At 40.5% G+C, this 15,796-nt stretch overlaps 1 protein-coding gene across 1 annotated transcript in view; it reads left to right on the top strand.

Annotated features, from left to right (window-relative positions):
* The window catches only part of arsb (arylsulfatase B), a 42,184-nt gene extending 28,035 nt beyond the window's left edge, over positions 1–14,149 (top strand). Inside the window, exon 9 of the mRNA XM_085169271.1 lies at positions 14,070–14,149. Within this exon, the coding sequence (XP_085025397.1) occupies positions 14,070–14,084 (15 nt within the window). The 3' untranslated portion in view covers positions 14,085–14,149. The remainder of the gene's footprint in view (positions 1–14,069) is intronic.
* The last annotated feature ends 1,647 nt before the right edge of the window (positions 14,150–15,796 follow it).

Genomic DNA, 15,796 nt, shown 5'->3' with positions numbered 1-15,796 from the left:
AACCGAATTGTAACCCTGACACTAAAACCACATTTTGAGCCTCAAAAAGGCCTCTAAACTTGTGTGTCCGGCGAGTGTGTCCTCACAAGTGACTGTTGGTTCTCACAAGTATAGTAGGATGCAGATTTTGGTATTCACAAAGATAGACAGGAACGAACACACACACACACACACACACCCAGTTGCCCCTTTGAACAGCAGGTGGGTAGGCCTTATTAGAAATGACCATATTAGAAATATATCCTCTGTGTGACATCATAAAGGTCCAAATTTAGAAAAGTTAAGAGTTTGCTTCCTGAGGTTTGGCCTCACAGGGATTACTGGTACATACTCTGACCTCATTATTTCAAACTTCAGCAATGTTTAATATTAGCACCCACCTCTGAAATAATTTATTTATAACAGAAAATTAAGGAAACACATAGCAGGACTGCTTTAAATTACTTCAAATCATAATGGTTAGATAACTTCTTTACTCAAAAACAAGATTGTTCACTCTCAGTAAACACGAAGCAATAATTTTGACTAAAATGCAACTGAAACATATAAAACTCAAAGGTTTATTTATTCAAGTACTTTATCTTTTAGGAAAATGTACTTGGTATAAACTAAATGGATACCAATCACGTACATTTCATTTGACCAAATTTCATTAAATGTAACATTTTACATTATACATATGTAAGAAAACATGGAAAAATTTACATATAATTAAATTATCTAAAATCAGCATTTTGGGCAGAAATGTTTTGTGAGTGGGCCTGGTGCTTACAGGCTGATATACTACCCCTGAGTGAAGAAAAGGTCTATTTTTTCTGATATTAATACTTATTAATTTTGTCCAGTTTTTCAATTAGTTGGTGAAAAAAAATTAAAATACACCAAATTCAGAAAATATACTGGTGACACATTTTAGACTACATTTAATACAATTAAAAATTATCATCAGTTTTCAAGAGTCCGCTGAGAGTTGCAGAGAGGCAGTAACTGGTGGGTTTGGGGCGGGCTCTAGCGGAGCAGTCACTCCCATCCATCCTAACAGCAGTCCTGTCTGGGTAGAGGGTCGGACGCAGGGAGCCATTCATTCTTCTGCGGTGAAAACGTGGAGGAGGATGAATAGTCTGTGAGGGAGAAAATCCAACTCGAATCGAAACTGATAGTCAAGGAAAAACCTGCACAAACTTCAGAAAAGGCACAAAAAAGAGATCATCCCACTGTGAGGATTTCACAGCTCCAGATCCGCGCAGACTGCAGCTTTTACACGTAAGTACGTGCGCAAAGGGGGAATGTTTTAAACAGTACTGTTCTTCCCTTAACAATGGAGTGGTTATTCTTTTCTGAAACAAGCCTGAAAGTGGAGAATCTCTGCCAGACGTAAGTGACTTTCACGGGACTTTGGCTGGTTTTTGTATTTCTCTCGGAGCACTGAGGGGGAAACTCGTGGCAGAAAAGCCGAGTAGTCGGTTTCTTTGCCATGTAATGAAGCACACTGGGACCCCAAAATGATGTCACTGTGACACCAGTCTGTTGGGTTTAGTTCTTTTATTAAAAGTCTCACCCGCGGATGACGCACGCGATACAATAAAATGCGTAAATTTGAGTTGTTTTTTTTTTTTTAAGGTTAGATAAAACGATCATCAGTAGTTGTACCCATTTATGCAAATTCCAGTTTTAAAAATTAAAAATCCCTTCTTTTCTTGGTGTTTTGTTACACCTTGTTTGCCAGTTGTTAAGAACAATGAAACCTTAAAACTCGCATTTGGTCTTTAAAATGTCATGTGGTGGTGGTGATGATGATGATGATGGGAAATGTCACACAGGTCTTGTTTGCTCAATAGTCACAAGTCCGTTTACTGTCAAAGAGGTCGATATGCAACAAATTACATTTGAGAAGCTTTGATAACTGATTCATCTTTGTGTGATCTAGCTCTAAAAGCAACACAGTATGATTTTTATGAATATTTTTTCAATGAAAACGTTCCATCAAAAGGCGTCATTAACCCCAAACACCTGATCCCTGCCCGGATTTCCTGTGTCAGTGGGCATATTGAAAGTTTAAAGTTGCGCTATTGAAACTCTAAGAGAAAGTCTGTCAGCGGTCTTGACAAAGTGCTACACAGATCGTTGGCTTGTGTTTCAGCAGTAAACCTGAGAACCGGTTGAAACCTCTGAACCAGAGTCTGAGAGAGACAAAGAGCAGCGACAACTGGCTTTTGAGCTCTCTGCACACAATAGATTTCAAAAACGTTGTTTTTTGCTCTAATTCATAGTATTGTTGTCACTTTATAGCTGGGAAGGTCTTGTTTATATTCTGTAACTTAATGATGCTTAGTGAATGAATGACTGCAGCATTAAAGACAGTGGTTGCTTGAGGTCCGCTGTCAGGGCTTGCCAGGGGTTTGACTTTGTGTGCCAGCACACGTGGTCCCTCAGGGCTCTGTGTTTGGCCCATTAAAAAAAGGAAAGAAAAGCACGAGCTTCATTCGCTACAACCCGGCAGAACTCTCCTTTCCCCCCCATTCAGGCCACAAGAAAAGCAAAATTCTACCAATTTTTTTTCTTTCCTTTGGCAGCACAGATACTTTGGAAAAGTTCTTTCGTTTTTTTCCTCTCCTTTCCTAGACTAAATGGTAAACTTTCAAAGCATGGGGAAAAAAAGACACTGCCTGCTTCCTTTCTCCCACCGATGCAGATGATGCAGTTGGCGATGCTTTTTAATGCACGATACGAAAACATAAAACAAGAGTTTTAACTGCTAAGCCATTTACGCAGACCACATCATCTGCCTTTCGTGCCTCTCTGAGCTTTGATGGTAGTGCCTTTGTCATTAATCCAGGATTCTGGCTGCAGTTTATGGGATTGGTCAGTATATTTCTCCTGGAATGAGGGCTATTTTCAGTAGAGGATTTTGATCTACATCTTCTCTGTGCATTTGGATCCTAAATAAATACTGTGAGAGTAAATGTTGCCGAGTGGTCTGCTGATGGAAATCAGACCTGGGCTCTATCAGTGTTCGCTTGAAACCAAAACCAGGACCATAGTGTCACCATGACCAGAGTGTGAAATCCACTAATTGAACGGCTGCTCCCGTGTCAAAGGTTAAACCAGATGACTCCAGCAGGCTGGGATTAACATCTGGAATACAGTTTGTTCCAGCAGAGGCCTGCTGTGGATATCCTCCAGTGTAGATGGCCGAGATAACGAGGCCAGTTTATTTGCATGGCACTTCCTCGGACTACTGTAACTGCTGCACATGTACGTTAGATCATTCGCTCACACATCTGTTTTTCCACAATCTGTCCTCTTTTTTTATTCCTTTTTTGTCCCCCCACCTCACCACCACCAATTGTATTCTTTTGTGTCTGCAAGTGTGGCCAGTAAAGCTTTCAACAGGAGCATCCAGGAGGAAGTGCTCTATGAAACCAAACATCACAGGTTTTATTTAATATGCCTCTTGTTACCCTAAAATTTGTTTATTTGCTTATAAAGTTGACGTAATGTGAGGAAGACAGTCTTAAAATCTTGACAAACCCAAAGTGGGTCACATTACGTTATACCGTTTCCATTCCAAGCTTCTAAAAAGAGTATTGAATTGAAAGCAGCCGTGAGTCTGACTTTTGTTGATTTTTTTTTTTTTTTTCATAGCATGGCCTCGGAGACAGGTTGCTTGGTCAGTGCTAGGAGAACTGTCTTTCACAGTCTGACACAAAAGCAACTGAGATCTTTTGTCATGTGATAACATATTTTCCCCATTCTCCATCGTAGTGCTTTCACTTTTTAATTGATTAACAAACTTCAGTACCAGCTACTTCCTAAACTACCATCATTAATGGTGTAATCTGGTCTGATACTGACGACTAAAACAGTGTTTTTGGCTAAAAGATGGCTGTAGCTTAAGTGAAGTCATGTTTGGAAACCTTGAGATGATCGCTTTTCTCTGCCACCTTCTCGGTGAAACCTGATTTTGTGAGCAAAATTTGCTCATAGGCTAGCTTGTAAAGCTAAAGTTGTTAACTAATGAGTTTATGCCCTGGTGGCCACTGGAAAGAATGCATATTTAAGGCACTTTCTTGTTGGCTTTACTTTTCATGCTTGGAAGCCATCTTTAATGCTGTTTTCATGTGTGCATTGCAGCCCTTAACTTTTAGACAACCCTTATTTAACAACTAATGAACGGTGGTTCCTTGTCCTGTCTTCTGATTTGTAAACACAACTTCAGAAGGGCACTGTGGTAATCTACAAGACTGACCTTTCCTAATGTGTCTTTAATGTTGTCAGAGCTTTTAAACCTAACTATGACTTTCCTAACTGACATTCCCAAAACTGACCAAAGTAAGAAAGCAGCGAGGGAAAGTGACATTTACAAACGGTCCTCTTTATGAGTCAAACTCCAGTGTCATGGTTGAAAGTCACCTGTGCCCTCTCCACCCCACCTACCTCCTCAGATTCCTTAAGTGGGGTGTGCAAACACTAAGGCTGGTGGTTTTTTCTTTCATACTTCTTTGAAGTCCATGAGAAGGCCGCCTTAAAGGAGGCATGCACAGTTGGTGCATTATAGTTCACTAGCATGGTCATAAGAAACTGTCACTCGCATGGATGTCTACATCAAGCCTGGCGCTCGCCTTCTGATGACCCACGTTCTGTCACTAAAACCTAAGCACACCCAAGAAGATTCACATAAATGTGAATTCTGTTTTCCTCTGACTCTCTCCGCCCTTCATGCCCCCACATTGTTCCTGGAGATGAGTCTCTCCTGGGGGTACCTATGCTTCCGGCAGCTCTCCTGTTTACTGGGAAATCAGCATGGTGGGGTCACAATAAGAAATCCCTCATCTTACACTGGAAATAAAGACCTGTCCAAAGAAATGACTAGTAGAGGAAGGAGGAGTTGGTGGGGGTTGAGGTGGAAGGGTGTTGGGTAAAATGAGGAGAAAGAATCTGCAGTGGGTTTTGTCCCTTTGTAACGAGCTGTGGGTCAGTCTCAGGGGAATGGACGGCAGACAGGCGGAGGGTTCTGCAGCTGCTTGGCCTGAAGCACTTCATCTAGTCCCTGAGCAACTGCAGGCTCATTAAACTGCACTGTTTCTACTCAACATTAACTTCAGTTTATGTCTCCTGTTTTCGTCCATGCCGTCCATCGTTGCTCTTTACTGGCAAATGTTGTATGAGACATGCTTAAATATTGATTAGGCTGGAACTGGAGTCACCCTGGGACTTGGTCTGACAGCTGTATGCTAATGATAAAAGGGTATAACCTCCCACAATAGGCAGTCTGTGTGCAATGTGCGATAAGATGGTTTGTGTTCAGCTTGGCTGTGGACATGGAACACGTTTTGTGTGAACAAGATTAGTCTACATTGTGTGTTGCGTATGTGTGTGTGTTTCTAATTCACACAGTATAACAGAAGATCAGCAATGACGACAAAGTCACTGTAACTGAAAAACGAATTATTGTCTGTTTCAGTTTTGGGAGGAATTTTCATCCACATTACTGAAGTTCGTTCACTTGTTTAATGTTGATCAATATTGGGAAACACTGCTAGTAAATTCCCCCGCTTTTTCTTTTATACTAGTCTGCTCAAGAATCCTTTCATTTTCACTCACATTCATTGCTAAATCCCAGAACAGCTGAAGGATCCTCCAGCTGGTCTGAGCCAATTTTTCTCAAAACCACACATCTGATTTTCTCTGTTTGAGTCAAGGTTCCAGCAGCACTATGGAAACCTTACTTTGGTTTGGACTGGCAGGCTGTCACTGGTCATTATCGCCACTGTACGCTGGTCCAGAGCAAAGCGAGTCCAATGGCTGTAACACCCTCTGGCTGCATTCTTCCTTGGCACACCTACTTTGAATAGAGATGAGTCATTCTAAAAGTAAAGCAGGTCACTGGTTTGAGCTAATCCTGTTCATGTTACTGACTGTATTAACAGTAAATTGCTGTTTGCCCCCTTTGGAACTGTTGCTATGCAAGTCAAGCTTTATGTCAGTTTACAGCAAGTTACTTGAATTTCTGAGTAACATTTTTTTAAACACTGGGTCTTGTCCCCAACAAGTGAAAAGCTCAAATGGCAACTGTTACTAATTACAGCTTATGAAGCAGATGAACACTGAACAGTCATTATTTTGCTGTAGTGTTTTTTTTGCTTTTGGGACGGCTAACAGGTTGGTGTCTCAGAGGAAAAATATTTAAAAGATTGTATATAATGTGTATTTTATTAAGTGTATAATTTAAGCATATACATGTCTTATAAACTGGTTACTACACATACATCTAAATCTAATCTAAAAGAGTTGTTGCTTCCATGCATACAAATAAGGGCCCACTTGGTTCAACTGTATGCGTATGAATTTTTGTGATGCAGAAACACTTAACTGCACTACTTGAGCTCTGCATATGTCCTTCAGGCAGATTAAGTGGACTTTAGAGAAGCATAACTGGAAGGACTATTTGTCCATGATGTTTGCAGCTGTTTATGTTTGCAACCAAGTGTAATCCCTTCTTAATGTTATTGCAAAAACATATGCTCTTTAAATAAAAAAACAAAACAAACCAAAACATTATTACAGTTTCTTTTCATCGGGCTTATCTATTTAAGAAAAATACTGTCAAGGCTATAGCTTAAATAAGGACATAAATAAAGACCAAACCTCACGTTAGGCTTAAATCCGTTTAGCCTAACGTGACTAGGCTAAACGGATTTGGAGACGGGACAGATTTCCAAGTTTCAGGCTCATTATTAGATGGATTCTGTTTAATATGTCTAGTTAAATCAAGACCAACACCATTTTGGCTGAAGTTGGTGTCATCTTTCTCTCTATCTTAAGTTATAAGTAAACATTTATGCAGTTGCAGGACTTTGTTAAATTTGACTTTATTTAATTTACCTTTGCTTTTATTCCAACACCTTTATGAAATATGCGTATTTGCTTTGGAGAAAGCAAAAAGAATGCAGAGAATGAGGCATTTCTTTGTTTGCTCTTGTCATTTGGGGCGGTCCTGCACAGCTAAGTGGTATTTGCCAGCTTAAGACGGCAGGGATTGTGTCTTGGCTCTCTGTGTGGAGAGGGTAAACAAAGGCATGACAAAGTGGATAACAGAAGACTTTAATAATAGGAGTTGGAAGCACAGACAAGTCATAAAGTACATATGTTTCAGAGCGCACCATGGATCAGAGAAAACAAAGATATTAAACAAAAGAGTGCAAAAAGTAAGCATAAAGATAGTAAGAAAAAGAATAAAGCTTTTTTTTGCACAATTAACTGGTATTTTCTTGTTATACCCACTGATGAAACCACTAGTTGTCCCACAGAACACTTACTTTCTGAAAAGCTGCCTCTGACCTCTGACCATTCATCTGTCAATCTACAGCTTGGCTAAAAAAATGCCCATAGAGAGGTGATCATTTCCACACCAAGATGAATTTAAAAACAGCTTGTTTACTTTTGAACATTTAGGGCTTCCCAGGGCTCATGTGGTGTAAGAAAGCATTCAGGTGACAATCTGCGGGAACTGATCAATAGACTGCTTGTGTGTACTGGCAAACTGAGCGTGAGATTCAACTTCCTGACCTTAGCTCCAGTGGATTTACACAGTGAGGTCCTTTTTCAGAATCCATACACTACTACAAGCACAGTTTTGGCTCAATATAGCACCAGGGCAATGATAGGTTGGCTTTACTCAATTCCAGCAAGGAGTAACATTGCACTTGTGCAACATTGACACATAGTGCGATGAAAACAGTTCAGCTACCTACCACTAGAGGTAAATAACAGTATAAATAACTGTGATCTGACCTTTTTAAAAGCCACCTGAAATGTAAATGAAGGCCCCTTAACAGCAATTTCAGATTGTTGTTGACAGTTTAAGGGCAGACATGCACTTAACCAGATCTTATCCTCTTCTCTGGATCATTAGGCATGTTGAAGAAACCGTTAAGCTTTTCTCACTGCAGAGCCATCAGATTCCTGGTGGTCGATGGCCTGTGGTGCTCAGTGGGAATCTTTATCACCTCAGGCTCAGGGATTCACCAGGGAGATAGAGAAGAGCTTGGTTTTCCAGACATGATAACAGAACCTGGCAAACATTAGCCAGGCTGCAGTGCATATACATATGAGGGGAATGAGTGTGTGTGTGTGTGAACTCATGTGAAACTTTTTTGCCCATTATATCTGTCATCATGTCTGGGAGAGACTTGGCTCTCATCCAGTCCAGAGAAATTACCCTCCTATCCACATTAGGAGAGCACTTAATACACCTGTCTTCTGTTATTAGGGAGAGGTCGATGACTTCATCGGATTTGAACAAAGGCCACACACACACACACACACACACACACACACACACACACACACACACACACACACACACACACACACACACACACACAAACTTAAAGCATTTTGAAATCTCTTCTTTGTCTTTGATTCAATTTCTCTTGTTTTTATGAAACGGCTGCAGCTGTAGCCATCTGTTATGTTCCACGTTGCTCTAACACACTAATCACTGTAAGGTGACATCATCTCTGTGTGCTCTGTGGTTTACAAGCAGGACACACATGCATCCGCATAGACACACACACTCACACACAAGGACATGAGGAAATTGGATCGAGTATGGATAATCATTGCATTAGTGCAGAGTGTGTAATCAGTGTGTGCCTAAGGGAGTAAAACACACCTTGTGTTTTTACTTTACACACCGAGCGTTCTCATAGCGGTTCAGCTTGTCCTCCAGCGTTGAGGGTTTTTTGTTGAATGGAAAGGGTGTATGCTTGCATCGAAAGGAAGTGGGGGCTAAAGGAGATACTAGCGTGATGTCACTGAAAAGGATCAATTTCCGTGTCCTTATAATTATTGTGAAGAATTCTGAGAGTAAATGTTCGGATTTTTAATTGTGTTCTTGAATGTTTCAGAAAAACACCATGGACAAAGTTACAGTTAGCATGCCTAACTAATTATCTGATTACCTCAGGGTGAATGCCTGGGTGCACATGACACGGCTCTGTTTTCAACAGGGCAAATGCTAACTTAATTAGTTAGCTATTAATAACTAACTGAATATATGATTAACAGATGTGGTCAAATCAATTGTGGAGTTAGTGCTTTTCTATCTCTGTCATACAATAAGTGATTAATCGGGTATTTAATGACCAGATTAATCAGACAAGGTTATCTCGTAGGCAACGTTCACGGAGTTGTGTAGGGCACACCTAATGGTCTCTGTTTCTGTCTTTCTGTTGCCATCATTTGATCCCCACATCCCCAAGCAGTCGCGGCAGATGGCTGCCCCTGCCCCCATTAGCCCGTTTCTCAAAGGGGTTTTTCCTTCCCACTGTCACCAAGTGCTTTATCATAGAGGGGTTGTCGAATTGTTGCAGTTTACTCTGTATTATTGCAGGGTCTTTACCCTACAACATAAAGCATCTTGAGGTGACTGTTGTGATTTTGCACTATATAAAACTGAATTGAAGTGAAACGAGTGTGCACTCAATGTGGAAGCTCCACAGGCACCAGCAACCCAATGTTTTTGTGTTTTTTCTTGTCCCTGTTTGAAGATCTCCTGGTGAGGCTTTCAAAGCCCTTCTGTTTCAGCGCTACAGTAAATGTAACACAGCTGTACAGCTGAGCAGGAACAAGCAACACTCGTTATTCTCCGCAACAGTAATGGCTTACTTTGTGTGTTTGTGTGTTACTTTTTTTGCACATTTCATACATTTTGCATAACTAAATAAAGTCTCACTATCAGCTGCCACTTGTATTTGATTTTAGCACTAGTGAATAAATCTGGGACTCTCAACCATATGACCCTAGAACTTAAGAAGCTTCTATTCAATTTCAATTCAATTCAATTTTATTTATATAGCGCCAAATCACAACAAATGTCGCCTCAAGGCGCTTCTCGGATGAGAGGTGAAACGTCTTCAGGCAACTTAAAGAAGTCCAGACGCTTTTCTTTCCAAGCTCCTTAGACTACGATGACCTGGATGACTGAGAACCTTCACAGACACTAGTGAATAACATTAGTGCGCTTGTCCCATAAGCACAATACTGAATGCACTGTGCTGCCACTGAGCGGTTTCTGTGGTGCTGATGCAGCAGCAGTTTGATAGTCATATAAAAATGTTCCAGTCTCACACACATACACACTGGCTGCTGTCTGCTATGATGAGGTCATAGTTGGTCAAGTCTGTTTTGTATTGTATGAACAGAGAGCAGCTGTAATGCCCATTCAGCTTCGGACTTAAGATAGAGGGCTTATATAACCTAGTGTACACTGACAATATCTATTGTGTTTCTGTAAACTCTGCAAACACATGTTCCCGCTGGGTTTACAATAGCAAATATTTCCCAGTGTTCATGCCTTTGAAGTTGACCTTTCAGACCACAAAGGTGAGTTGCAGCTTTGAGTTCCAGAAAAATCTGCTCTAGTGCCCGATCTTCAGCACTCTTTAAATATTTACTCACTGACGCGCTTCAGCGATTGCTCATAATCGCTTTGCAGTTTGCAGTGCATTACAGTGATTACTGTTCAGAGAGTGAATTGGGTTCGGGGTGCTGGCTGCTTCCTGACACCTGTGTTGTATGTGTGTGTTAGCCTGAGGGATGGGGCTACCGAGCTGCTTATTTTTAATGAGAATGCTCTCTGCTTAGCCTCACATGCCTCTCATTACTGCCCGCAGACCAAGAGAGTGAAGAAAAGACGAGGATGGGAGAAATAAATATAAAACAGATGGAAAATGGTAATGAAAGATCCTTCTGATTTTGATCCTCGCTGCCAAATACAGTATCAGTGCTTGGTGTGTCACAGCCTTGATGGAGAGTAACATATGATTTACATCAAACAGCATCCAACTTGGCTCCTGCATGTACAGCTACAGAAACATTTGAAGTAATAATTACACAGGACCAATAAAAGTGGTTCCATACCTGATGTGAAGCTATAGGTAACCGGATGTTAGCTTAGCATGCAGTGCACAGTTTTCACTGTTTTCAATCGTGATGTTAAGAGAATCTAACAAGCAGTTGGTTCTTTTTTTTCTGATTTTGCATATATCAGAAAAAAGACCCTTTTTGCATCAGAGTCTGTGCAAAAAGAAAAAAATCATCTAAAAAAATCTATTCCACTGGAAAATGGCAAACCTATTTTGTCCCTTCCATTCAGCTCCCCTGTTCCCAAAGCTCTTAAATGCTATAAGAAAGACCCTTTTGTGGTGGACCTGGCTGCAGTGAAATTGCCTATGGTTCCCACATAATAGCCTGCCATCTAGTCTGGAAGGATTCAACAGCTGAGCTCCAAACACTGACATCTAGCTCACCTAAACTAAGAGGTATTAGGTTAAATGTGTGTTGGGGCATTTTTTGGCAATGCTTTAGAGGGGTAAAAATAGTAGTTGGTCTGTAACACTTGGGGAAAATCCCCTCAGCTGTGCAATTTGGAAAATAATTCACACTGTTGAGTTTCCCCAGAGGACAAAACTGAACTCAGAACATCAATCTGAAGTCGTTTCCTTATCTGTTATTATGTATTTCAGGGCACTTTTCTGTAAAGTTGTTCTTCCTGTTTTCCAGCCAACATATTGATTCTAAATTCATCCAAAATCACAACCAAAGGATCAGATTAAGTCATAGCAAGTGCACTTTCAGTTTTGACTCTCTGCGAAAAATTGAACTTAGCTCAGGGGAATATCATTGACTGAGAGGCCTACTGGCCTGTGGTTTATTAGTGTAAGTCCCAGTGATCCCAGAGAAGCTGCTGTGTGTGTCTTGTATTATTTCAAGCTTACGCCAAGTTTTTGTGGCAGGATACTGCTTGTTTTCCCACCGCTCATAAAGTCAATGCTAGTGTCGATTAGATCTTATTTGATTGTGTTTGTGTTGAAATGTCAAAATCTCTCTTTTAGCCACAGCTGTTGCTTTTAATGGCTAAGGGAGATGAAGGCATATTAGTTTATTAAAGATCATTTTTTGTGTACCTTGTAGCTTATCAAATTGTTGTAGAATTTTTACAAAATATTTCATCAGTGCTTTTTTGTCCCCATTGGTCAGGCTACAGAACAATCCTAGTGGAAATGATGTTTTCTCAGGTATAGAAGAAATGGGATGGCTTATGGAGAGTACTGGAAGTAAGCTGATTGGATAGTATTGGATTATTTTAATAGTTTTACTGGAAAATCTGGTGTAACAGAGATGAAAGTTTAAGACATGATAAAGTGTACATAATTAAAGAAACAGCACCAACTGCACAAGCATGACAAGCTTGTCGAGTTCAGTAACTCCAGTTAGTGGAAAGAGGGCCTAGCAGCAACCAATTGGCCCTAGTTGCATATCTCAGCACACCTATCAATCAAAGTGGACACGCCCCTACAAGAACAATTGTATAAGAACAATTCTCTCACTTTAGAGTTGTTATGAATTGTTATGAAGGGTGAATCTATCCATGGAGGTTAGAAATGTTTTTTAAAGTGTCCCTAGTGTCCCAGGAACCCTCACCTTTCAGCTTTGGAGTTTGCTGCTTGGTCAGTTTGGAAGCAAAAACATCATGGAAGAGAGATTGTGGATAAGTAATTTGAATTGAATTTGAATTGCTGACAGTGGATCCCAAAGAAACTGCATGTAATCATCTTGGAATTTGTGAAAATGTAGGTGGTCTCTGTCTCCACTGTTTGAATCAGTCATGGATTAAGAGCATTGTCAATCCAATGCTGGCAGAGAAAAGGTGTCCTTTACCGTCACAATCTTCTATCATTCTGCCATCTGCACACAAATAAACAAACAAACAAACAAAACTTCTGCTTCCTTTTGAGTGTTTGCTGACCTGTTATCATCACCTAATCTGGTCCACTTATCCTGTGTTGGTGTTTCTGTGCAGTCTTGTTATGTCAGAGTACTGACCTGATCATTAACTTAGCTGAGTGCTATCTCTGGACAGTAACCATTAAAAGGCCCCAACATCACTGAATAAAAGGGAAGAGAGACTGCCATTAGTCAGTTATCTGCAGCCTGCACAGTGTGTCTGCCGTCAGTATGAAGAGGGTAGAGAAAGCTTAATGTACTGCTGACAGCTGAAACATGTTTAATCACTGTCAGCGGTGCTATTGAGTTTAATTTTGTTAGCTCCAAAGTGATTACTTTCTTGCCCCTTGTATCGACTGATAATGTAACGATTTAGTATTATTTTTTTTATTAGTTCTTCTTTTACTCATGAGTGTGTTTCTGCTGTGACTTTTAGATTATAGGGTCAGAATTTGGCACTAACAACTTAAAACCATCACGGTTTGTATCAACAGCTCAGGCTGCTGCTGCTGAGACCACCATATTTTTTTGGCACACTTTGGGCCCTGCAGTCCAAACTAAGCATTGTTTAAACACCACACCACGCCTACCTGATTATTGGTGCTGACCATCCCTTTATGATCCCTGTCATAAAGAGCTTATATATATAAAATATAGTCATTTGAGTCAATATTGACGGAACAATAAACACAAATGTGACCATTGTAAGGACTCTGGATTGAGCTAGATGACAGAACAGACACACTGCGTGTAGCTAAAGTAAAAATGTTCTAAAAATACAGGTTTTTCAACTTTTGAATATGAATAGAAGTAATATGATAAAGCCGGCACGATAAGGTTGGAAACACGAAGAACACAAGCAGAGCAGTCAAACACTGGGTTGAAGTTGGTTTGAAGTTTTCCTGAACTGAGGGAGTGATTCAATAGTTGGAGTTTGTACTGCAAACCTAACATTTGGACAGAATATATTGTAATTTCTTTGATGTACACAGAGCTTAAGAGTTTGCGCTGTGGTTGTAAATATTATGCAACTTTGCTACTGAGCCCCAAATGAGGCTGCACCTCTTCTCTTTTTTTATGAAAATGTGAACCAATTTAAGAGTTTCTCCAGGTGCAGTTGCTCCTTAGTCTCGGGTTTAAATGGAAAATACCAGTGAGCAATGAGGAAAGGATGCTCATTATTGTTGGGGAGCCAACAATGACTGAACTATAGCCCTCTGGAGATGGTGTGTTTTTGTGATTTGGACTCATCACTGCTTCGTTCTTGCTCTCTACAGGTTGTGACGATCTGAGAGAATTTGGATTTCACCGAAGAGATTTTGCCTCTGCATCCACTGCCGGGTCCTGCACAGGAGGTCGGTGTTGTCGTTTCTTGTCACGTGCGTTTTTCCTTTCATTTCATCTGCGCTCTTTGGTCAACTGTAAATATAAAGCTTTTCCTCTGGAGCAAAACAAAACAAACAGAAGCACGATTTCCTGCTTTTCTTGTCATGATATTATTGCAGTTCCTGGCACCTTTCTGTTTCTAGTGGAAACACAAACTGTTCCCATGGTCCTATTGTTCCAGGCAAGTGTTAGGTAAATCTTGTAAATCCCAATTTTAATGGATGCTTAAAAGTTTCATTGCAACACCTAAGCTGATCATTTTGCTGGTGTTAAAAGTCAGCAATGCTTTTGTAGTTTCTGAAGTTTCTTGCTCAACAAGCAACCTGATATGTGGGTTTAAGACTTTCCATGGTAACACAGCGACCTCCACCAATCAGAAATGTCGCTGTTCCAATTTGTTTAGATTGTTGGTTGAGGAGGGTTTTTTGTGACACTGCAAATAAAACAAGGTTGATTTGGTTTCTGCTGGAGTGCTCACAGTAAGTCTGCTTTGAACAACAATATGAATCACTGTTCATATTGTGCTTTTTACTGGTCCTCATTGAATCTGCTCTGAGGTAGCATAGGTAGTTGGCGCACTTGTATTGTTGTGTCTGTGCTGCAACAGAGCATGCAGATAGGTATCTGCACGGAAACTGCATATTCCCACACTGACAACAAAATCTGTGTCAGATCCTCATGTGCTCATGGACGTGGAAACTGTTGCGCCGGTACCAGTAGAATTCTCGTCTCTGTGCAGCCAGAGACCTACGCAAACCGACACCAATGCAAGGCTGTTAATCCAGCTGCACATTCAACAAATGTGATTCAGTGCATGACTTCCTTTTTCTTCTTCTTTGCTTCACCGCGAATCGTCTTGTGACCCCGGAGATTTATGAACCATGAACTTTGATTTAACTGAGGGCAGAAAAGCATCTTCAGCAGCTACACTCAGTCTTTTCATTGTCTGCCATGCTGACTCTTAAAATTTGTTTGATATATGTCTTTCTGGATGAAGTGAGGAAGTTGGGGGGTGTCCGGATGGAGAAGCGTGTTTTTCCAATATGGAGGAAAACAATGGAGTTGGAGATATTGTGCAGGAGACCACCTGTGAAGGTCATTTCAAAGTGGAAAGCCCCAACTAACACAATAAACAAAAAAGTGTTTGTCACTTTGCTCTTTAAATAGGGAGACTTTGTGTCAAGCACTCACTTCCTGTTATCTCATACTTGTTTTGACTGAACCTCATTTGTCTTCACGCTCTGTTTTAAACACATCCAGTTTAACTGAATCTGAAGTGTTCAGTCATAATTCAATCTGAAAGCTTTTATTTCCACTCATATTTTTTCAGTTAAATTTCATTTTAAAGAAGGATGTCCGAGGTTGTTATTCTTCCAGTATGAAGCATGATGGTTTTTATCCTCACGTGTCAGCTCTAATTTAGACCGATTTTTATCTATTGTGTCTGCGGGATGCAACAGTGGTGCAATCTGACAAGAACAGGGTTTTTGCTTGGTATTCATAAGAAAAGCATGACTTTTCAACACTCATCTCTTTGTCCGCAAGTGAAAGCACCTACACATCTCACTTTCCTCCCCCAAAACCAGTCTGACAATAGCAACACGCTTCTTCATTTCCC

This window comes from Neolamprologus multifasciatus, chromosome 7 (genome assembly GCF_963576455.1).
Source record: "Neolamprologus multifasciatus chromosome 7, fNeoMul1.2, whole genome shotgun sequence".
In the NCBI taxonomy this organism is placed as follows: domain Eukaryota; kingdom Metazoa; phylum Chordata; class Actinopteri; order Cichliformes; family Cichlidae; genus Neolamprologus; species Neolamprologus multifasciatus.
This window is presented reverse-complemented; position numbering and strand designations above follow the sequence as displayed.